This window comes from Dreissena polymorpha, chromosome 14, assembly GCF_020536995.1.
Source record: "Dreissena polymorpha isolate Duluth1 chromosome 14, UMN_Dpol_1.0, whole genome shotgun sequence".
NCBI lineage: Eukaryota > Metazoa > Mollusca > Bivalvia > Myida > Dreissenidae > Dreissena > Dreissena polymorpha.
Genome location: NC_068368.1, coordinates 8,757,628 through 8,783,599, shown reverse-complemented (window position 1 = coordinate 8,783,599; position 25,972 = coordinate 8,757,628). Strand labels below are relative to the sequence as shown.

General features: G+C 33.8%; 2 protein-coding genes across 6 annotated transcripts in view; both read left to right on the top strand.

The window, feature by feature from the left end:
* The window catches only part of LOC127857659 (uncharacterized), a 119,007-nt gene extending 94,083 nt beyond the window's left edge, over positions 1 to 24,924 (top strand). For 3 of the 5 annotated variants that reach the window (XM_052394246.1, XM_052394245.1, XM_052394247.1), the window contains exon 2: positions 19,248 to 24,924. In XM_052394246.1, coding sequence (XP_052250206.1) covers positions 19,260 to 21,092 — 1,833 coding nt within the window. In that variant the 5' untranslated portion in view covers positions 19,248 to 19,259 and the 3' untranslated portion in view covers positions 21,093 to 24,924. Of the gene's footprint in view, positions 1 to 11,552; positions 11,885 to 19,247 lie in introns of those variants that run through there. The other 2 variants (XM_052394244.1, XM_052394243.1) reach the window with 2 other exon arrangements.
* LOC127857658 (uncharacterized) overlaps positions 1 to 25,972 on the top strand; it is a 158,810-nt gene that overhangs the window by 80,582 nt on the left and 52,256 nt on the right. The gene's annotated exons all lie outside the window — the stretch shown is intronic.

Here is a 25,972-nt window from a genome sequence, read left to right as displayed (position 1 = left end):
GTGGAATAATCTTATAGTAAGCAGGAAATAAATAAAAATGTATGTACTGACGTAAATTAAAAACGAATTACCGAAACATGTTCTTATCCCTTTTGAATATGATAATACAAGGGAAAGGGAAGTGTAAAGGTAATATATAAGTAGAGCTCAATATAAAGGGAGTTTTCCAATATATTTTACATTTTGTGGCTACGCATTAGTATCGTCTGTATGATGCGATTCTAATGAGCACCAATGACAAAGGATTTTATGAGGTGTATTGGCCGCTTTAAGACCACTTGCTCCCCTTATCGAAAGTCCTGCTATAAGTTCAATTGTCGTGTTGATCCACATGATCCGTTGTATTTTCAATTCTGTTATTCTCAATTTACCACTTAAACAAGTTGATTATTTAGAAAATTATTTTCGGTCGTCACTTGAAATATGTTACTTCAGAAATAAGCTTTTGAATCTTATTTAAAATTTGCACGTATAATATTAATTATATAAATTAATAGTAATAAGATTTTTGAAAACGAACAACGCCATTGGTTATATTTCACATGTGTATGTAATTACGTTATGCATAGATTCCCAATGTGTTGCGCTTGACAATTCAAATTGATTCATACTTCAATATGTTTGGTAGGAATAGCCATAATATACATAAACGCATTTCATGTAGAAGATACAACTCGGTTATCAGAGTGCCCAATTTGTTGAAAGTCTCTGTTATCCGAAGTGCCCTATATCAGGAATCAAAGTATCCGCAACTTCATGAATACCACTTATTAAAACATGCTATATCTTCGTTTATATTTCATTGAATATTATCAAAATTTCAGTATTTGAAGCACAGTGATTACTCTACATGCTGGAATATCAAACAATTTCTTGCAATATTTATAAGTAGTTTTATTTTGTTGAAATGCGTACTGTTCATCCAGTTTATGCTGTTTCCGACCGAATTTTCTACTTTTTGGGGAAAAATCTACTATTTTTCCGTGATTTTTTTTTCTTTGCAATAGAAAAAGATACACCATTTATAAACTCGACCATGCGCCTTGTCTAAAAAACTAATCTTTATAATATAACTTTAAAAAAACCTGTTGAGCTTACCTCTCGCGAATGGCTTTTGTTGTCATCTGGAATCGAAGTGCCATCTGTTATCAAAGTATCCGCATACCCAGCGTGAGTATGGCGATGTCGAGGCAGTTTGCAAGTAAATGTGCAATTTGTAATAAGTTCACCGACAGTATTGTGAACCATACTCTCTGGTTTTGTGAAAAAAACGGAATCCAAAAGGAATAATCTTATTGTTGAATTGTACAAAGTGACTGGGCACTGAAAATTTATGCAAGTTATGATTCTTCCAGTAATGGCAATCAGTAGACATCTAGTGTGTCTTGCATTAACAGTAACTGAAGATGACCTCTTTAGAAATTTCGTTTTGCTCAAACTCGTATGCGATTTGTTTTAACTTGATTATAATACATTCGCTTGAAATCGACTTTAATGTTTCTTTGTAATGGTATGAAATTGGCAGGATAAACTTGTCAATATATTATTGATAACCTAATTTTAGCTTAAATTTTCGTTTTCCTTTAAGGTAAAGTATATTATGTTATCAATAACAGTAAAATAGTGGGGTAATCGAATACTTGATGTTTATTTACCTTCTATTTGGTATTAGATAAATAACTTCATATGAGAAAATAGCTTTATAAGTTTACAAATAATGCACCAATTTTCGCTTTCGACTTTGGTATGTGATATTGTAAACTTAACAACAGGTGAAATGATATCATTAAGTTTTTTTTCTGTATATTTATTCATGATTACATGTTTTGTAAATCAAGCCACCCTTTCTTTGTTAAACATGCGTTGTGATTATTTGTGATTATTGTATAACTATGTTGTTCGAATCTTCGATATCTGAGGAAATAAAGAATATATCTATCTACCTTGAACCTCACCAACAGCAACAACAAATACTGTTCCTGCTCCTCGACTTTAATTACCGGTAGAATGGATGTAGTGCGCTTAAATTTACTAAACTTGTATATATATCTCACGCAGACCTAGCTCAGGTTTATATTTTGAGTCAGTTGGATCAACGTCGACTATCCCTTTAGTTAACCAGATCTTAAAAATTATTTTGTATTTACACGGAAGTGACTTCTCATCACATGCGACCATCCGAAAAAATAAACCATGGCACAGGCGTTGAAGTGTGGTCCGTGCTCGTTCGTTGAAGAAGAAGTGGACCCAAAACATTTCTGTGTAGACTGCCTGGAGTATCTGTGCACGGGATGCGCACGAGATCATAAAAAACACAAGACTTTACGTGGGCACAGAATACTGAACGAGACTGACCTTTCCGCAAGACATAACCTTATTCGAAGAATTAAGTTAATTGCCACACTGTTTGATACACGCTGATGAAGAGCTTGATAAGTATTGCAAACATCACGGTTTTTTAATTTGCCTGCATTGTCTGAAGAATGACCACAGAACGTGTGAAGATTGTATAGACCATAAAGAACTGCTGGAATAGAGATATGCTACAGAAAATCTTGGCGAACGTATCATTAAGCTCCAGACAAAATGTGAAGTGCAGCTAACTGAAGCGATGGTCCTATCTGAAGCTGCCCGCACCAAAAGCAAAGAAGTAGAACACCATATCAGTACTTTTGCCGAGATTTTAAGGAAGGGAATTGAAAACATAGAGAAAATGTTGAACAAAAGACGTGAAAGTTTAATATCGCAAATGATGGAGTCTGTAAGACATTCTGAGCAAACTTTGTTAATTATCAAAACGAAAGCTTCACGTTATGAGAACCCGTTTTCCGTAGTTCAAAGTTTGGTACGATTAAACATAGCATAGTCCTTCATTTCTTGGTGTCAATGTTGATGGAAGAACTAGATGCAGATGACTTACTGAAGAAGAATTCAACTAGAAAAATAACATGTGTACAGGCTGTGAGCACTTCAGATATGCTAAGTTCGATGGGTCAATGCGATGTGGTTTTAACATGTACTGACGAAAGAGGCTCGGAATCGTGCAGCGACGAAGAATTAGGTGAAGATTTATTTAGATTCCCTGCACCAAAAACACGAACTGTAGAAACGCAAGTAGACAGACAAGTTGATTCATATACTCATGCATCAAGTAAGACTCTGCATACAATGGAAATAATGTATGACTCTATACAATTATTGATTTGTGAATGCAGGGTTTTTGTCTTATGCCCTTGGCGCCGTCTAGTTATTGCTTTGGAGGTGTTAACGGACGGCAGAATACTTCTACTTCAAGACGAGAATATAAAGGTTTATTCATTGAAAATGGAATTGGTTTTCTTTCACCTGCAATCACTATGCCAAAGATATGTGTGTCCTGGAAGACAGAGTCCACGGCGTGATTACGGTCGCAATTTGTTCAAATACATTTTGTAAATATCCTAACATTTACACAATTACAATGATGGAATTTTGTGAGAAATACTCAATTTCTTGTAGTCACACTATTTACAGTATTACACTGCTCGGTCATCATTTGTTAGTAGTTGGATCGGGTCCAATCCAGTTGCTTGACATCTCGACAGGTCAAGTTTGTTATGCCTTTGACGAAGTTATATGGGCAAGCAACGGATCAAATACTAACACGAAAATAAACAAAATTCGAGCTTGTAAAGTTACTAAGAAAATTGCACTAGCATGCAGTGACACAGTTTACCATGTAAAAATAGATGATGGCGAATGTCAGGCAGAAACATTGCATACAGTATGTCCGTTTGTTTGGAAATACGAAAATTTTGATGGAGACCAACTGGAAATGAAGTGCAACGAAGATGTTAAATGGGATTCACAGGGAAATATGTACATTGCGAATAGTCATGGTGTGTATCAATTTTGCCTGATAAATGGAAAGTTCAAAGAGAGGGCTCTGATTGCGATGTGCGAAAACTGTTCAGATGAACACAAGAAGAGGATAGTGGTTGGACATTCGGATTCAAATCGTTTACATGTATACGAGTACAAACTATTTGCAGAAATATAATAAGACGAGGTAATACGTTTGGCAGATTTCATGCCATAAGCAAGTATTTCAATAAGTTAAAAGCGAAGATGCAAACGCAACAAAATTGCTATGAAGATCAGTTAAAAATAAATATATGATAAAATGTTCGTATTAAAACATTATGCACATTAAAAAGATATCAGCCAATCAAATTCATTTAACGTTTGAATACTGTAGTATACGTAAAGACATTATGCCAATTATGCCATTTTATCCGATTCATTTTATGTTTGGATTCTTGATGATGGAAAATGTGTATGCTATTTCATGCTTGTATATAGTGAATTTAAATATAATCAAATTATTTAAACCTGTGGATACTTTCATATGCTCTAATAAATCTACTGGTGCAGTGCGTAATTTCGCCAGATCCTCCACGCCATGCAACTAAATATTATAAACATGTGATTATTTTTTGTATGTCTTGGTCAATACAGAGAAGTTATTTACCAACAATGACTATTTGGTTTCTTTATCTGGCTATTTCTTTCACATTAAATCACGGTTTTCGCTACACTACCACATACATGTAAATATTTTGCATGGGCGTTACCTATGTATCATGCTGCGAATGCATAATTTTGAGTCAGTGTAAACTTGTTGAAGGTGGGTCACGTATTTAAGCACCAGCTTTGTCATCTTTACACAAAACATGCACATAAAACCTATCTTGATCTATGTGAATGTTTGGGTCGATCGATTCACCACTTTCTAAAATAACGTAAAAATATAATCCGAATATGGCGGCTCTAGGCACTGCACCAAAATGTACAATTTCATTTTTGTGTTTAGTGCATTTAAATGGTTTCAAACTCATTTAGCGTTTTTTTTTTATCTAAGTACATGTATATATCATTTTATGTATGTGTATAGTGCTTTAAAATGTTATCCACTAAATTACACTTTGGGATACTGCTTCATGTATATAGCATTCATAGAACAGTGTCTTCAAATATGATAATCAGTTTATTTCATGCTTAGCGGTGGATGAGTTGAGTAGTGAAGAACGCAAGTGAATGGCAATCCGATAACATTTTCTATAGGTCTATTGAAATGATCGCGCTATGCCTAACAATCTGTTATTTTGGACTTCTTTCATGTATTCCGAATAGTTATTATTTTTGTCTTTAGCGTCGGTAGCGATGTTTTATCCCCTTTTACTTTCATTTATTATTTATTTATTTGAAAAAAAGCAGAAATTAAAAAAAATTATTAACTAGAAATGGCGCGACAGAGGCCGACGCGTATCCCCACGCCGCATGTTTGACCCAGGGGCGCCCCAGGGTTGGTAATGGGGCCATGCCTAGTTGAGATTGACCGTATTGTCATAAGAGAAGCTCAGTATCAATTAGAAGTGAATCGGTGTAGAAATGAAGAAATTATATTAAAAGACAATTTTGGGTGGGTGTGGCCTATTATTGGCGGGGCGCCCCAGGGTTGGTAATGGGGCCATGCATAGTTGAGATTACCTGTATTGTCATAAGAGAGGTTCAGTATCAATTTGAAGTGAACCGGTGTAGAAATGAAGAAATTATAGTAAAAGGCAATTTTGGGTGGGCGTTGCCTATGTGGGCGTGGCCTATGTGGGCGGGGCGCCCCAGGGTTGGTTATGGGGCCATGCATAGCTGAGATTGACCGTATTGTCATAAGAGAGGTTCAGTATCAATTTGAAGTATATCGGTGTAGAAATGAAGAAATTAAAGTAAAAGGCAATTTTGGGTGGGCGTGGCCTATGTGGGCGTGGCCTATGTGGGCGGGGTGCCCTAGGGTTGGTAATGGGGCCATGCATAAGTGATATTGACCGTATTGTCATAAGAGAGGTTCAGTATCAATTTGAAGTTAATCGGTGTAGAAATGAAGAAATAATAGTAAAAGGCAATTTTCGGTGGGCGTGGCCTATGTGGCCGGGGCGCCCCAGGGTTGGTAATGGGGCCATGCATAGTTGAGATTGACCGAATTGTCAGAAGAGAGGCTCAGTATCAATTTGAAGTAAATCGGTGCAAAAATGAAGAAGTGAATGTAAAATAACATAAAAAATGAGTGAAAATCTCTGACCCGGCCCCGCCCCAACCCCCATAACTTTTGACCCAGGGGTCAGATCAAAATTCCGTCACTGTCATAGTCGCACACATGCTCATAGCTACCATGTATGTAATTTTCAAGGATCAAGTGCTAATAAAGTAGGAGGAGCAGGTGGCCAGGACGGACGGACGGACGGACAGACGCACATCACCACTCTCCGAAAAATGTGGGGATAATCATTTAAACAATAAACCGTAAACAATTATAATATATTGTGCAGACGTGACGCGAATATATAAACATTATATTTGTTATTTTTTCGTTAACTTTATTTTTACTGTTTATTCAAGCAAGATACGGATTTTGATGTCAACATTTATTTTTATACATTAAATCTTTGCTGTTTGTTTGCATTGCATCGACCGTGAAAATATGCGAAATTCTATTGGAAGTCAATGATCCTAATGCATGTAATTATCAAAAGAAAGCTATGATAAAACCCATATCAGACAACGACGCCGAAAAAGGTACAAACTTGGGTTTACTTTTCTATCGCCCTGAAAATCACATCGCAATATCCTAATTCGATGACGAGAATTTATGCAGCGTGAGTCCCTCATTCATAAGACGTTAAGTAGATTAGGAGACGTTGTTGAATGTGTGATTTGTTTCGGCACAGCTGACTAATACCACTGCTTACTAAGATTAATTGAGATAATAATGCAGTTTGAGACATTGAATCCGAAAAGAATTGTTCAAGTTTTCTGATAATTTTTTTAGATAATGGCTTTTGTCGATCAAAATGAACAAATGCACATTGAGCTCGCGTCCCGAATTTCTTTTCGGGTATGTTCAGTAAATGGCGAAATATTTTTTTCCAGAGCATGTCAATATATATTTGAATTATGTTTTCATTGTCTTTGCTAATTATGTATCATGGTGCATGTTTATATATATATATATATATATATATATATATATATATATATATATATATATATATATATATATATATATATATATATATATATATATTGCTCATATATATTGCAATTATGTTCGTTGCTGGGTTTACAAATTAATTTAAAATTTTCGCAATTGATGATAATACTTACGATAGTAGCCACAACACATTCACGGACATTCGGGGCGACCTTACTTGTGACTGCATTGAGGACAAGAAGTGTAAATATCACGATCACCATCAAAAAGAAAAACAAGAGGGCCATGATGGTCATGAAGCGCTCGTCATTGAAAGAAGACTTGACTTGGTGACCTAGTTTTTCCCCCACTCGACTCGAATTCTTTGACATATGTACTGCAAAAATATCACATACTCTGACAGTGACTAGAGTTTGGCACAAACGAGTTCTGAATGTGGCTTATCGCGTGGTACTAATGTTGGTCTAAGGTTTTACCCGGTGACCTCGTTTTTAAACATACGTGACTTAGCTTCGACCTTGGCCTATATATAGTCAAGATTAACAATCTTACCACATTTTATCCTGATTGAGTCATTCACGTTGCTTCAATAGTGGAAACACAGTTTTATCATATTTGAATATTTACCATGTTTTTGGATAACGTGACCCAGATTCGAACTTGGTCTAAATATTGGCATGAATAACGTAGTAAGTTCATCAAGATTGAGTGAAAATTGTAGCATCTCGAGTAATAACAAGCTTAAATTTAACGACGAACGACGGCCGACAGACGACGATAGACTGATGTAACCACGCTGAGGATTGCATTTAGCGCCAGTCAAATATAAATAATAATATATATATATTTTTTTTAAATACAAATACAGCAAAGAAGTCTCTACATGAAATGGAAATAACGTATTGCGGTATAAAACTATTGTTTTGTGAATGTAAACAAAAAGACGGGGTGCCTCCAGTTATTGCTTTAGATGTATTAACGGGCGGTAGAATACTTCTACTACATAAGCAGATGATTAAGGTATATTCATAGAAACTGATTTTGTTATCATACTTCAACTTAAGCTGCACTGCATCCGACATGTGTGTCGTGGAAGACAACAATGACGGCGTGTTTACGGTTGCTATTTGTTATTGTTATGCAAGTAAGACAACGTTCTTAGAATATAATGACGGATTTTGTGAGAAAAATGTTATAAATCGCAATGGCAGTCTTGACAGCATCACTTTGCTTGGTATTCATTTGTAAGCTGTTCAGGGGAATAAAATCCTATTACTCGACGTCTCTACAGGTCACATGTGCTATGCTTTTGAAGATAAAAGGTGGGCAAGCAACGGATCAAAAATTTCTGTGACAATAAACAGAATTCAGGCGTGCAAAATTACCCGACAAATTGCAGTATCCTGTAACGAAACAGTTTTCCTCGTAAACATTGAAGATAGCGAATGTCAAAAAGGCACAGTACATGCAGTATGTCCGTTTGTTTGGAAATACACCAAATCTAATGACGACCAACCAGAAATGAAGTTCAATGAAGATGTTAAATGGTATTCACAAGGGAATATGTACATTGCGAATAAACATGGTGTGTATCAATTTTGCCAGATAAATGGTAGTTTCAAAGAGAGAGCTCTGATTACAATGTGCGGAAACTATTCGTCAATAGCGATAGATGAACACAGGCATAGGATACTGGTTGGATATTCGAATTCAAATCTAGTACATGTGTACGAGTACAAATTACCAGCTGAAGTATTACCAATTGGAAGTTTGAAAAGTGTTTCAGTTTAAAAATTATTTAAAATATTGAACGGGAATATGTAAATTGCGAATAATCATGGTGTGTATCAATTCTGCCAGATGAATGGCAGTTTTAAAGAGAGAACTCTGATTACAATATGCGGAAACCGTTCGGCAATAACGAACGATGAACACAGGCACAGGATTGTGGTTGAATATTCGAATTCAAATCTAATACATGTGTACGAGTACAAATTACTAGGCGAAGAATTACCAATTGGAACTTTAAAAAGTGTTCGCGTTAAAAAATTATCCAAAATGATGAACGTTCTGATAGCTTCTTTTCGAGTGTACTATCTTTGTTAATATATAATTTGTGTATCTGCTTCATCACAAAGGTATCCGACAAATCTTTAAAATTGTGTACAATCGAATACATAACGTGTACACTATACCTTAGATGTATATAGTGCATTAGAAAGTTATCCAATCCGAATAATTTTTTATACTCTTAAGACAACTATTAATATTATCATATTTGTATCTGGTACATTCAAATTCAATCCCATTCATGAAATGTGTATCTAGTGCATTCAAATTCTATCCTATTCATTAAATGTGTATCTAGTGAATTCTAATTCTATCCCATTCTTAAAATGTGTATCTAGTGCATTCAAAGTCTATCCCATTCATTAAATGTGTATCTAGTGCATTCAAATTCTATCCCATTCATTAAACGTGTGTCTAGTGCATTCAAATTATATACCTATTCTTAAAATGTGTATCTAGTGCATTCAAATTCTATCCCATTCATTAAAGTGACAGTTCGCGGAATATCGTTGTTTTGCATATAAATCGTATAGCGAGAAATAAACTTTACATAAATTCATTGCAATATATTTGTTATCAAGGTTGATATCGAAAACCTAGTCAAAATCGGGTTTGAATCGATAAAATAATATATAAATGATCATAAATGCATGCAATAGGCGAAAATCATTGCAGCGTTGGAAGTTATGCAAATTATATCTATATTTAGCTTTCGCTAAACATTATAAGCATATGAAAGATAAATACAAGTACATATATTTAGCAAAAACGTAGCGTTGCAACTCAGTTTCTGACTGTAACAAATTTATTTGCGTTTGTACTTACCTTCTCTCCGCTAAATTCGCCCGTATCCGCAATTTTGCTTGTTTAGGTTTGAATTAACGTGTCGAATCATGAATATTGCATCATGATTACATAAATATCGATAAAACAAGAATTATGTTGTATATATTCATACATGCATGAACTATACAGTATTTATCGTAGTAAATAAAGAGTAGCAAATAGAAGAAAGAAAATATGAGCACACAAGCGTTGTTATCATCTCTCGGAAAACTAGAAAAATACCAGTTTCTAGCCATAAGGTTTGTTTAAAAGAAGTTAAAAAAAATCAAAAGGGAAAAAAACAACAGCTTTTTTATTAAGTGTCCTTGAAAGAAAAATAGGCTTCATCGCAAACATTTAAACTTTTATTTTCAAATTTTCAAAAAAGGTGCAACGACATTATTGTTTCAAACGAACATTACAAAACCATGCTCCAGTCGAGAACTAAAAATGTTACATAAACTTTTGAAACGTATCTTACTTCGCAAACATTTACCTTAACATGCTTAAAAAGACGACTAATATGAAGTACATCGTTTGTAAACTAAAGCAATTGGGTTAGAAAGAGTTCATATTATTCACCTAAGAAATGACGTTCCGAATGATCTAGTTTTCAGATAGAAAAGTTCAATTCTGTAAACATAGGTTTAAATATGTGAAAATTATGGGAACTTCATATAAAACTCATAGTAGAACAAACAATATGTTTAGATGGTAACTACACATATTAGGAAGGAATAAATCATGGTTTAATGCCTATAGTACATGGTGTGCATTTAAGCCCTGGTAGTTTGTTGTTATATTCCTGTAGGGATGCCTCAAGGTTCCATTTTTGATAGGGTGGACAATCGGCATACTGCAGGTTAACTTCAGAACCAATGTAGCGCCCATAAATCTCAAAATTGGCCACGCCCTAGTCGTTTCATGATACCTATGGACTTAAACAGTAGATAACTTCGAAAATATTATCTGAAAAAAAGCCACAGAGCTTTAATATTTTATATGGTACACCAGATAGATGTCGTGTACAAAGTTTGTTGAAATCATGCCTATGTAGTCTAAACGGACAACGCTCACATGATTTATGCATAAGCATACAGTAAATAACTAAAATAATAATTCTCTGACACCGCAAGGGTCAATTGGTTATATATTAAGTGTGTACATCGTATATGGGTCTTAATGAGTTCAAATTACGGGTCGATGTTGCTTTTTGTGTTAGTATACTATCGTAGATGTGACCTTTTTAAGTATGCTTTTCTAATTAAAACCATCGATTTTTATGTATTTCTTAAAATATATTCGATGCATTCTTGAAAGAAAAACACTTTTTGTTTTGATAAGAATATGTAACATTGTCAGTTGCTATGATATTTAACATTGATCAAAAAAAATAAATTCTACGTGTACTTACGAATGAGTTAATACTATGTGAATATTGTGTTATTGCCTTTATAAATACTGGCATGTATTTGCTTAAAAGATTCAATAAATCTTTCAAATTGAATATATTTTTTGTTTTGTGAAAATTGTATAGATATAATATTAAAGAGTGGGCTGTTTTCAGCTTACACATTACGAAACAACTTGGAAGAAGTCAGCGCTTTGATTTAACAACGCAATGACCCATATTAAAAGGGACGCTACTTTGGTAGTAAATAGCAGGAAGACAGAGTCATATTACGTATCGATTGACAAAAGGAAAATGTAAATCAACGTCTTACTAGGACACTTAAGGTTTGTTTAAATGTGTTTGTGTAACCATAACGTTTGGTTATAACTTGAACTTTTTGTGTTATTTCAGTTTAAGCTACTATGTATTAGATAGTTGGAATACCAAAGTATGCATTTTCTGAAAATAAACATGTAACTGGATATGAGAACAGGTCGGCTTTATAATACGTGTTTACAAGTCCCTCAGCATAATTACAGCTGTTACGATGCAATGTTGAAAAGTGAAGACAGGTAAGTTCACTCTTATTCACATATATGAAGAGATACTCGGCGTTGAAATTAAAACTGATGTTATTTTGCCCTAAATATAGCAGCTATAACCAAACTTCTCAACAGTGTGCTTAATGACATTTACTATATTGTATTTGATATTAACTCTTACCTGAAAAGCGAGCGTACTGATTCATGAATGGTCAGGCAAATTTTACAAATGAAAAATGTCAGAAAATAATTAGATCTACCAGAGTAAATGACAAATATTTTACATAAGATAAGTGTATGTAGATCATACGAATAAAAAGTAGATCTAGTTAAGGTTCATGGGGGGGGGGGGATAAAATTCATTAAAACTTCGCTTTGGTTTTTCTTCATTGAATGTGGTACAATATGGTCAAACTATATATCATTTTAAAGCTAAAGACGGATAGAATAACATAAACACATTTTTGACAGTCAATATTTGTGTGCTTTATTCATATTTTGGTTTAAAACCAATATATTTTTACACTAATTTACAAAATCTCAATCTAAAGTTAGGAAGGATATGCACTACCTTAAGTGGAATAAATACAAAGCTATATACATATACAAGGTCAAGTTAGCAACATTTCACAGAAAATTATTGTCATAAAACAACAAATGAGTTTTTATTCAACTGCCTTTTTTGGATAAATATCCTAAACAAAGTTCTAAAAATAACTAAAACGTAACTACTTTTTTAAAAATCCAGGTATGGTGGATAATAAGAGTCACAATTCTATTTCAAAGGCTTAACAATTGTGTTATTTACCTCTCAACCAAATTGCAAATTTTAAACCATCTCAAATTGAAATAGATTGCAGACGACATTTAAAATTGTAAAGGAATAAAAAGAAATTAGCAAACGATTGATTTTATATTTCTATTCCTTCTACCCATTTTGAGAGCGTGGCCATCGCTGTGATCCGTAGAAAAACGTGCAAAACAAATCGGTCGAAACCACGTGCAGTGGTGAGAAAAACGGGTATGTGTATACACATACCTGAGAAAACACAATACTTATTTTGACAGTTGGGTTGCAACTAGTAAAACAACTTTTAACATTAATCAGCAAGAGATCGCACTAAATAATAGAAATGACCACGTAGAGATATCATCACTTACCTTATTACAAATATTATCCAGCTGAAAAGTGTCCCCCACACGTCTTTTTTAGTTTATTTGTATTGTTTTTTCTGGAGCCGAAGTGCATCTCACAGACTATCCATCCAACTTCCGTTGTTTTCACTTTCGTTATTAAAAACTCCGTTTAAAAGAATTATTTCTACTTTTAGATTGTTAAAGCGATGTATTATTATATATTATCTATAGAATAGTATACCGTGATGTATTGAACAGAGTTACGTATCGATCTTTCTATCAGTCTGTAAGCGTACTATTTTATGCGCAATAATATATGTCGTGTGATTCGACAACGATTGTAAACATTGGCGAAATGCTTCTTACATAGTTATTCTTTTGAGTGTTTATGAGGTCTGATCGTGCAGTTTGCAAACATCAACGGAAAGATTACAATCCAATGCATTTGTCATCGTCAACCGTTTGGAATGTCAATTAGGCGATGAGTGAGTTTTTAGCATGTTTCTTTCTATTTTATTGATTTAAAAATGGCCTCCCCCATGGTGATGAAATGACATGTGTTCGAGTTTTGATATTTCTAGATATGTAAACTATTTAAGCGTAACTTGCCCTCGTCAATGTCGATATTATTCACTAGTTATATAATTTTCCGCGGAAATACGTGGAATAAACATGATTCAGATTTTTGAAAATAATGTTTATTTTAGTGTTAAAATCGCTTTGTATTTTGATTGATTTTGTGGATGTTATGATACGTTGATGTACAAAATTGGTAGCAGTTTGAAGGAAAAACATCCTTTAAAGCATATATGTATACATTTTCAATGTGGCACTCTTCCTTTAGTCAAATTTGAGTTCAATGCTAGGGGTCGCACATTTTTCAAAATGAAGCCTCTACATGAACCTTAACTCATGTTAGATGAGTTAACTTAGATAAATTCATTTCAAAGTATTACAATTCTTCTGTCACCACATTTTACTTAAAGAAAGGTATCACCGGCATAATAAATCAAATAAAATGTACTGCAGAAGTTTTTATCTCAATTGTAAGGTGCAATTATAACTAAGTCATAATAAATCGTACCACACGAGCACAATTTAACTAAAATATTATATCGATAACTTGTCTTTGACTTTATTTAAACTACATGTAGTTATTTGTAAAAGCGAATGGGTTTTAATATCAACATGTATTGCTATACTTGAAACTGTCGCTGTTAGTTTGCATTGCCTAAACCTTGCAAATTTGCTCAATTCGATTGTCAGTCAATGCCTCCGTTGCATATTATCAAAACAACGAATCTATGTACATTAGACAGCGAAACCGAAAAAAGGTACCAACTTGGTTTACTTTTCCACCAACCTTGAAATCACATCGCAACATGCGAAATCGATGTCGATGGTTTTATTCACCCGGTGACCGTGAGAAAGTGAGAAGACGTCGATAAATGTGTGATTTGTATATGCGTAGCTTTCGAAGATTACATGTGACCTAGATTAGTTGAGACAAGTATATTCAAAAACTTCCAGTGCACATACATTTATAGTTGAATCGCGGTTCCAATGTATTGCGAATTAATTATTATTGTATGTTTTATCAACTTCTTCAGTATACTTTGTCCGATCTATATTGTCCGGATACCGCAAGCTATACGTGTACAAACGAGAAAGCATTTTCGAAATTTTAACAAAAACAAACAATTCTTTAAATAAACAAGAAGTAAATATTCACGCAGAAACTGTAGAAACAAAACATAAAGCACATCACGCTCGATGTACGACATGTCAAATGATTCTGGAACGAGGGTAAACAATAGAAAATAATGACGATTGTTAACAATCAAGTTACAATGTATACAAATGTACATACAAATGTAACAAAACATTCTAGAACTTTGCAAAAATTATACGGTCTGCAAAATCGAAATAAACATGTTCATTCACATTTACCTGTATTTCACCGCGAACCAACGAGGCCGCGGTGGTCCACCGCGATCATGGTGATCCACCGTGAGATCGATTTCCCGATAACGCCCGCGGTGTTCAGCCACTGTCGACGCGATCTATCATGATGGAAACACCTTCCGATCGCGGTGATTTTCCACGCTCACGAAAAATTGTCCACGGTGGGAGTGAGGTGGATGGCAGAAATCGCGCTAGACGTAGTGTAGTTCAACGCCGTGTGTTTGTTTAAGGCAGTTCTTGTCGCTGGTCACAGTTAGCATAATATGATCTTGACCTGAACTCTAGGACACAAAAATAAGCAGTTCATGCAGTTTTGAAGTACATACTTTTAAAATCTAGTTATTCCTGAGTACTTTTAGAATATGTTTGCAAATAATTCAAAATTCCGCTGACAAATATTGCAATTATGTAAATTGCCGAGTTTAGAAATTGTTTACATATATTCGCAATTAATAACAATTATTACGATACTAGCTTCGAACACAATCAAGAACATGCAGGGCGACCTAACGCTAAATTGCTTTTGGGCCAAAAGTATGAATTTCAAGATCACCTTCACAAAAAACCAAGAGGGCCATGTTGGAGCTTTAGCGCTTACCAGTATACTTGGCTCGGTGATATAATTTTCCTACACAGAACCACATTGCCTTTATATTGCCAAAAGAAACACTAGAACAGTGACTAGGGTTTAGTATGAATGAGTATTTAAAGTGGATTATAGAGTGGTAACAACATTTTTTTTAAAGATTATACCCAATGACCTAGTTTTGGGACACACGTGGCCCAGATTTGGACTTTCTATAGAAAGATTTGGACTTTATATATATGGTCCAGTTGGACATGTTATTACTGGGGACCTTAATTTCATTCAAAATAAAAACCTTAGAAATTTGCTACGCAGAGGCCCTAAGTACAGACTGCCTGTTCCTGTTGATTTTGATGACTGCATTAAGAATATCGTAACATCCTTACATGATTATTGCACTAAATGGTGCAGGAAGGAAAATGCTGAAATTACTGCACTCAATGATTGGAAAACAAAAATATTTAGTATGACCATGAATAAAATATGTTTTTATGATACACATCCTTTGGCCCTACCACATTCACCTAAATTTAATAAACAAAATCTCTGTAAATTGCTTGAAGACTTAAAATCTAAATTCTTCTTAGTTCCTGCTGATAAGGCTGCTAATAATGTTATCATAATATGACGAGTGTTTTATGTTCAAACTATTTCACAAGAACTTTCACAAACTACATCATATTGTGAGTACAATAAGCAACCTAATGAAATTATTACCGACCATATTGCCCAATGCATAAAGTTAAATGTAATAGTCAATATTACTGACAAGAAATTGCCATCACTTTACTGGATACCTAAATTACATAAGACGCCATATAAAAGTCGTTTTATCGCTAATTCAGTGTCTTGTACCACCAAACAATTATCTGTGTATCTTACATCTGCATTGAGTGCTATTAGATATCATATAGCTAAATTTTGTAATAAAGTTAATGAAAATAGTAATATTAACCTATTTTGGTCAATAAAAACACCTTAGAAGTTATTGATAAAATTGAAAATAAAAAATATAAGGTGTCACAGGTAAGTACTTTTTCGACACTATATACAACGCTTCCTCACGCTTTAATAAAATCCAAACTTGTTTTTTTGATTGAAAAAACTTTTGCTAGAGAGAAATGTTTGTATCTAGCTTTAAACACTAAAACAGCTTTTTTTACTAATCAGATATTAGATAATTACATCATTTGGACTGGTCTTGACTTTTGTGCAGCACTTACTTTTCTTTTGGATAACTTGTTTGTTGAATTTAATGGTAAAATATTTAAACAAATTATTGGCGTTCCTATGGGTACTAATTGTGCGCCACTTATAGCTGACCTTTTTTTATATTGTTATGAAAGCGAATTTATGTTAGAATTATCTAAAACTAAGCAAGTAGATTTGATTAATTGTTTTAACCTTACTAGTAGGTACATTGATGACATACTTAATTTAGATAATCCATTATTTGAACAATATATTCACAAAATCTACCCAAAAGAACTAGTCTTAAATAGATCGTGTATATCCAATACAGACGCTGCGTATTTAGACTTACATTTAACTATTAATAATAATTTGATCAAAACTAGTTTATACGACAAACGGGACGATTTTAACTTTGAAATTGTACATTTTCCGTTTCTAGATGGCAACATCCCTAAAGGACCTTCCTATGGTATTTACATTTCGCAGTTGGTACGTTATGCCAGAGCATGTTCGTGTATTAAAGATTTTAATGATCGTAATCTAATATTAACTAAAAAATTGCTAAAAAAGGCTTTTTGTATCATAACCTAAGAAATAAATTTGCTAGATTTTACTCTAAGTATGGTGATTTAATTTCAAAATATAATGTTTCTTTAAAATGGCATTTACATAATGGAATCTCCCATCCATCATTTTACGGAGATGTTTTGAAGCGTGTCCGCAAATTAAAATATGTTAAACCAAATGTTCATATTAAACTTTTCAATTTAATTAACTTGTTTTTATCAAAAGGATACGATGCTTATGTACTTAAAAACACGTGTTTGATGGTTTTCGATTCACTATATCTTTCTTCCCTTAAAATTTGGAATCATTAGTGATATTATAGGCATTTTTCACTGTTGATTAAAATTGTGTCATTGTGTCGTATGAACAAATCTGCATGAATACTACATTATAGGCATTTTTCACTGTTGAATAAAATTGTGTCATTGTGTCGTATGAACAAATCTGCATGTAAACTACATTTGGACTCAAATCGTACATCAAATCATTTCTGTCTTCAGTTGTCAAAACACCTATATACTGTTTGATTCCAATAATGTCGCTTTAATGGAATTACCATTTTTATTCATTTGCTTCTTAATATTAAATCACCTAAACTTGTTTTATTAGTAGCACAGCCCCATTAATATTTTTATTTAGTACTGCCCTTGGAATTTGTTCACGTCATTATGGATTTTTGTGACGTCATACGACAGACTTTCCCAGTTGTAATCTACATGCATAGGTCATTGGGTTTATAACGTTCCATTTTATTTATATTTTCTCTCTGATGGGCGTTTCTTGTTTGATTTAATTATTTTTAATTTGTTTAGCAGTCACATAAACAACCAAGCTATGTAATATGGAATTTTTACACCCATTATTGCTGCTTCTTCCTGTATTTGCGCGATGATTATCTGAGATATTAACTATATGATTCTATATTCTCAAATCTTTTCTATAAAGAAGGAATGTAGTTGACAATTGTTAATAGTTTTATTTGATCGTTCGTCAAAAAGTTGTAATTCTGTTACTCTTGTATCTTCAATGCAATTGAGTAATTAAATAGTAATTAAATTGAATGCGTTTTAATTCCCTTTTATTATTGTTTAATTTGAGTTACAATGCTATGACGTTAAATTTTATTTACACTTAAATGTATTATGAATATTGCTGGGCCAAGTGTGAGGTTGAGCGCTCTATAACCAGGTTTAAACCCCCAATGCTTTGCATTGACCGTTCCAAGGCGGTGACCCCAGCTTTATTCATATTTTGTGTTTATGTTGGTTTGTATTGTGCTGTATTGTGCTGTTTTGTACTGTTTGGGCAATCGGTCACTTGCCTTAAATAAAGGACCAACTAATTGTTTTTAATGAAAATTCAATACTGCTCCAGCAGCTGGAGTTTCACTTCTTTATATTGTTATCAAGATAAACAATCGAACCACGTTTCATCAGGATTTAGTCATTCATAAGGCTTCACCAGTGTTAACAAAGTATTTAAAAGGTGTAACCTGGTAACCTAGTTTTTTGACAAACGTGACCCAGATTTGAATTTGGCAGAGATATTGTCACAATTAACATACTACCGAAGTTTTATCAACAGTAAGTAAAACACGCGGCATTTAGAGTGGTAATAAGCTTAAAATTGACGACGTTAGGTAAACGACGCAAGACAGATAAATATGGACTCCGGATATAGACTGACCACAATGGCACACCTTGAGCACTTGATACTCAGGTGAGCTAAACAGCAACAAAGAAAACACCTGTTTATGTTCAAAGACTTGTTCGAATGATTGTATTGCGGTGCAATTTTGTTTGCGGATTGCTTACATGAAGTAAAAGCTTGGGATCGCATTTTCCCCCACCCTTATCACGGGTACTGTCACTGTAAAAAACAGTATAGATATACATATTATATATACTCTTAATAAATAGTAAATACCATTAAATATATCTTCAGGGGAAGAAAATCATGGCGCACGCGCTGAAATGTGGTCCTTGCTTGTTCGAGGAAGTAACAGTTGATCCAAAACATTTTTGTGTGGACTGTCGTGAATATCTGTGCACGGCTTGTGCGCGAGAACATCGAAGACACAAGGTATCACGTGAGCATAAACTACTCGGAGAGACTGAACTGCCACAAGACGTAACATTATTTGAAGAAATGAAGAAATTGTCGAATTGCCCCATACACCAAGACGTGGAACTTGACCAGTATTGTAAAAGTCATAATGTTTCGATATGCCTGCACTGTCTGAAAAGCGACCACAGATTGTGCGAAAATCGGGTAGACCTTATAATCTTGCTTGAAGATGAATATGCGTCTGAAAATTTACGTGAACGAATCATTGTGCTCCAGAGAAAGTGCCAAGTACAAGTAACCGAAACGATGAATTTATCAGAAGCTGCAAATACCAATGGCAAAGAAGTACAACAGCATATAAATACTTTAGTTGAGACCTTGAGGAAGAACGTTGAAAATCTAGAGAAGAAGTTAAACAAAGAACTCGAAAGTTCAATATTGCATGTGACGGAGCCTTTTAGACGTTCTGAGCAAACACTGTCAAAAATTGAAAAGAAAGCTTTGAGTTATGAGAACCTGTTTGATTTAGCGTCAAAGTTTGGTACCATGAAACAAAACGCTGTCCTTCATTTCTTGGCATCAAAGTTGATGAAAGAATTGGAAGAAGATGACTTAATTAAGAAGAATTCAACTGTGAAAATAAAATGTGTACAAACTGTAAGCACTGAAGATATTGTAAACACAATGAACCAATGCGATGTGGTATTAGCAAGTGCGTACGAACAAGGCTCCGAATTGTTCAGCGATGAAGCATTAGATGAAGGCTCATTGTTATTCCCAGCTACAAAAACACGAACTGTAGCAACACAAGTAGAACAACAGATTGATTCAAATAAAAATACATCAAAAAAGTCTCTATGTGAAATGAAAATAATGTATGACAGTATAAAGTTATTGCTTTGTGAATGTAAACACAATGGCGGGGTGCCTCCAGTTATTGCTTTAGATGTATTAACGGACGGTAGAATACTTCTACTACATCAGAAGATGATAAAGGTATATTCACTGAAACTCATTTTGTTATCATGCTTTAACCTAAACTCCTTAGCCAAAGACATGTGTGTCGTGGAAGAAAAAAAGGACGGTGTGTTTACGGTTGCTTTTTGTTTTGGCGCTTGGGCAAAAAAAATAATGTTCTTAGAATATAATGATGGATTTCGCGAGAAATATGTAATTGATTGCAAAGAAAATCTTCAAAGCGTCACTATGCTAGGTCATCATTTGTTAGTTGTTCATACGAACGGAGTCCAGTTGCTTGACATCTCGACAGGTCATGTGTGCTATGCTTTTGACGAAAAAAGGTGGGCACGCAACGGATCAAATATTTCCGCGAATATAAACAGAATCCGGGCGTGCAAAACAACCAAGAAAATTGCGGTAGCCTGCCAAGAGACTCTATTCCAAGTAAAGATAGACGATGGCGAATGTCAAAAAGACACAGTGCATGCAGTATGTCCGTTTGTTTGGAAATACAGAAAAACTCATGACGCCCAACCGGAAATTAAGGACATCAGTGATGTAAAATGGGATTCTCAAGGGAATATATACGTTGCGAATGGGAATGGTGTGTATCAATTTTGCCTGATAAACGGAGTTTTAAAAGAGAGAGCTCTGATTACAATGCGCGGAAACTGTTCAGCAATAGCAATAGATGAACACAGAAATAGGATAGTGGTTGGATATTCGGATTCAAATCTAGTACATGTGTACGAGTACAAATAACCAGCTGCAAAAATAACACGTGGTAATTCTTTCGGCAGATTTACCGCCATAGAATATTCGTGAATGGAAACAACACTGCGACGAAACAAACGCCATTCACTTGGTATAAGGTTCAGTTTGAACTTTAAAAAAGTGTTCGCGTTAAAAAATATCCAAAATAATGAACGTTTGGAGAGCTTTTTTTCGAGTATTCTATATTTGGGAATGTATAATTTGTGTATCTTCTACATTACAAAAGTATCCGCAAAATCTTTTCAGTTTTGGATAATTGAATATATGACATGAATACCATACCATATATGAACCATATATGTATATAGTGCATTGGAAAGTTATCCATTCCGAATAATTTTTCATACTCTTAAGACATCTATTAATATTGTCATAACTGTATCTGGTGCATTCAAATTCTATCCCATTCATTTAATGTGTATCTAGTGCATTCAGATTCTATCGAATTCATTAAATGTGTATCAAGTGCATTCAAATTCTATCCCATTCCTTAAATGTGTATCTAGTGCATTCAAATTCTATCCCATTCATTAAATGTGTATCTAGTGCATTCAAATTCTATCCCATTCATTAAATGTATATCTAGTGCATTCAAATTCTATCCCATAATAAAATGTGTACTTTTGGATATTCCAGTAAAGTATACGTATTATCATATTTGTCTCTAGTATTTGTAAATGTTATAAAATTCAATTAACGTTTGATAATTTGGGTAAAGTATTACACCATTTTCATGTTTATATCTGGTTCATTAAATTGTTATCAGTTTACCATAGTACGTGCATATACCATTTCATATCAATATTTAGTGCATTTAATAAATTGTGTTCCGATTCATTTCACGTTTTGATATTAAATATCGTATAAACCATTTAATGTCAAGATTTAGTGTATTAAGTAGTTACTCGATTCATTTCATTTTTGATACGATAGTCAATAAATATATATATACTTACATGTATTTACATTCATAAAACAGTGTCTTTACATATGATACATTGTTTATTTCATGCTCTGTGGTGAATTGTATGAGGAATTAATAGCGAAGGTCAATTACAACCCGATCATTGTCTCTGCAGGTCTTTTGAAATGAGAACGTTTTGTCATTTAACTCTATGTTTTTGGACTCCTTCATGTAGTGTCGCTAGCTGTTATATTTTGTCTACTGCGTCGTTATATCGATGTCGGCATAACGTTTCTATTTCACGGAAGATACTTTCTAAGATTCTTAAAGCTATCAACATCGCTTGCGCAAATGTGCACAAGAACCGTTGCTTTTATTTTGGATTTATTGCCCCTTTGTTAATTTAAATACTTGTACTTCTTGCGTTATTGCCATTTATGAATGTGTATACTCTTTTGTTGTTTAGAACTTGATTCTAACACTTTTTAGCGTTCAAGGTGTGTGACATAATCGCTAATACTTCTCGGGCTTAAAGCGACACCTACAACTCGCGGAGTTCTAGTTTAATACATGTACGTGTTTTTGTTTTGAGGAGTAAGTGAATAAACTTATTGTCATCGTAAAAATCGGCCTGTCAAACAACACAACTACAAACAATAATTCAAGAAAATATATAATTGAGCATCAACGAGAAAGACACTATTTAAAAGCATTTTCCCACGACAATACTTAATGAAATGTATGTGATAATTAATTATTTTGAAAATGCATGAAAAAAGCAGCAATGTCAAGTCTGACTCGAGTGTATTAAGTAAGTAACATTAGAAACATATAGAATAATAATTAAATGTTTTTAAACAGATGTTATTAACCCTGAAGCTTGGTTTCTGTAAATTTTTAATAAAAACTTCTTTGTTATATATGTATGTTTTTATAGCTTGTAAAAGACGCACATTTGAGTACCATACTGTTAGTAAACTATGAAGTTAAAGTGGATTTACCATAAAATTACAGTTAAGTTAAAGTGGACTGTTCATTGCAATGTCTGCGACTGTTGTGTCAAGTAGATTTGTACAACTGGCATGCCTAGAGGAAATGTACGATTTGTTGCCTAGTTGGAATGTAAAACTAGTATGCTTAGAAGGAATGGCCTACTGATACGATCTTATAGAAAGGCATATCGTACAGCACTATACAACCGATGAGAAATATACTATTAATATTCCCGATTGGAATTCACGACTTGAATGTCTAGTAATAATCTACAATTTGTATCCTTTTTAAAGACTTTTAACTACTAATTTTGAGGCCGTACAATAAAGTGACAATCGAACTTGCAAAAACATGATGTTTGAAAAAAACAACATTTTGGTGATTTTAAGGTATTGGAACTTTAATACGACATTTCAAAGTTTATGAAACACGTTTTCGAACCATTAAAGATTCTCCGACATTCCTATTTATGAAACCTTTATCTTCTCCCCTTATCACTGAAACATTAATTTCACATTTTATTCAGATTTACATAAATATCGATCAAACAGTAATTATTTTGTATAGATTCATACGTGCATGAACTATATATGTATTTATCGAAGTAAATACTGAGTAACAAATAGAAGAAAGAAAATATGAGCACACAAGCGTTGTTATCGTCTCTCGGAAAACCAGAGAAATACCAGTTTCTAGCAATAAGCTTTGTCTAAAAGAAGTTTAAAAAAAACATCAAAAGAAAAAATACAACTTTTTTATTAAGTGTCCTTGACCGAAAAAACTAAGCTTCATCGCAAATATTTAAACTTTCATTTTCAAATGCAAAGTGCAACGACATTATAGTTTTAAACGAACGTTACAAAGCTATGCTGCTATCGAGATATTTTGATGTTACATAAACGTATGAAACATATCTCATTTCACAAACATTTTCATTAACTTGCTTACAACGATGACTAATATGCAGTACATCGCGAAAGAGTTCATATTGTTAACCTAAGGAATGACGTTCCGAATGATCTAATTTTCAGATAGAAAAGTTCAATTATGCAAACATAGGTTTTAATATTTGAAAATGATGGGAACTTCATATTAAACTCATAGTAGAACAAGCAATATGGTTCGATGGTAACTACACATATAAGAAAGGAATTACTCATGGTTTAATGCCAATAGTACATGGTGCTCATTTAAGCCCTGGTAGTTTGTTGTTATATTCTTGTAGGGATGCCTCAAGGTTCCTTTTTGAGAGGGTAGAAAATACTGCAAGTTAACTTGAGAACCAATGTAGCGCCCATAAGTCTCAAAACTGGCCACGCCCTAGGCATCTCATGATATATATTGACTAAACAGTAGATAACTTTGAAAATACTATCTGGAAAAAGGCCACAGAGCTTAAATATTTTATATGGTACACCAGATAGATGTCGTGTACAAAGTTTGTTTTAATAAAGCCAATGTAGTCTAAACGGACCACGCTCACATGATTTATACATACGTATACAGCAAATAACTTAAATAAAAATTCTCCGAGACCGCGAGGGTCAATGTGTTATATATTAAGTGTGTAAATCGTAAATGGGTCTTAATAAGTTTAAATCACGGATCGATGTTTCAGTTTGTGTTAGTATACAATCATAGATGTGACCGTTTTTAGTATTGTTTTCTAATGAAAACCATCTATTCATTTGTATTTCTTAAAATATATCCCATGCATTCTTAAAAGAACAACAATATGTGTCTTGAAAATAATATATAATTTTGCCAGTTGCTATGATTTTGAAGAATGATCTTAAAAATAAATTTTACGTGTACTTACGAATGATTTGATACTCAGTGAATATGGTGTGATTACCATTAGAAATACTGGCATGTTTTTGGTTAAAAGATTCAATAAAGATCCAATAAACCCTTAGAATTGAATATTGTTTTTGTTTTATTAAAAACTGCATATATATATAATATAAAAGAGTGGGCTGTTTTCAGCGTAACACATTACGTAACAACTTGGAAGACGTCAGCGCTTTGATTAAACAACCAAATGACCCATAATAAAAGGGAAACTACTATGGTAGTAAATAGCTGGTAGACAAAGGCGTATTATGAATCGATAACCTTAAGAAAAATATAAATCAAAGACTTACTAGGACACTTTAGATTTTGGTTAAATGTTTTTGCATTACCATTTCGTTTTGCTATAACTTTACCTTTTGGTGTTATTTCAGATTTAACTACTGTGTTTTTAGTTAGTTGTAATACTAACGGACTATTTACATATAAACGGACTCCCAGAGCCTTTGATAATTTTTGCTATGGCGGCTCTGGCAGTCAATATGCACCCCTTCATAAACATGGGTGCAGTTCAGCGCAGCGAATCCGTGCGCTTCACTAAACAGACGTCGTTCGAGACAAATTGAGGAAAATAATGAATAAACTTCATAAACATGTTACATTTACCTGAGTGGCAACCTACGGATGTCATCCTTTGCATGCACCCTATAAAAACACGACGATGTTTTAACACACTTTTCTCGCTGACATGTTCATGTTTAAATTTGAAACAGTGTATTCTGTATCGAATACCACATCGTTATCGACTTTATAGGCTGGAGCACATAACCCGACGTGCAAAATATTTGTATACTGCGACCTAACCAATATTCGGTCAATTTTCCAATATTGCGGATACAGTGTACAAAACAAAACCTTAGTCAATAAAATCAATTATTTCTTGCTTTAATGGTACCATTTGGATGAGTTTGTGATTTAGTTAGGTAAACTTGTATAAGTTCTTGCAGTTTCAGTGTTCCTTTACCCTTGCATTGTTGATAACATTTTGCACCCATGGCCAAGAGAGAGCGCATTGCAACTATCAGCAACCCATTGGGTTATAAAGCTGATAGTTGAATTATTGCAACTAATACTAAAGGATGCATTTTCTAAAAATAAAAATGTAACTGGATATCAGGTC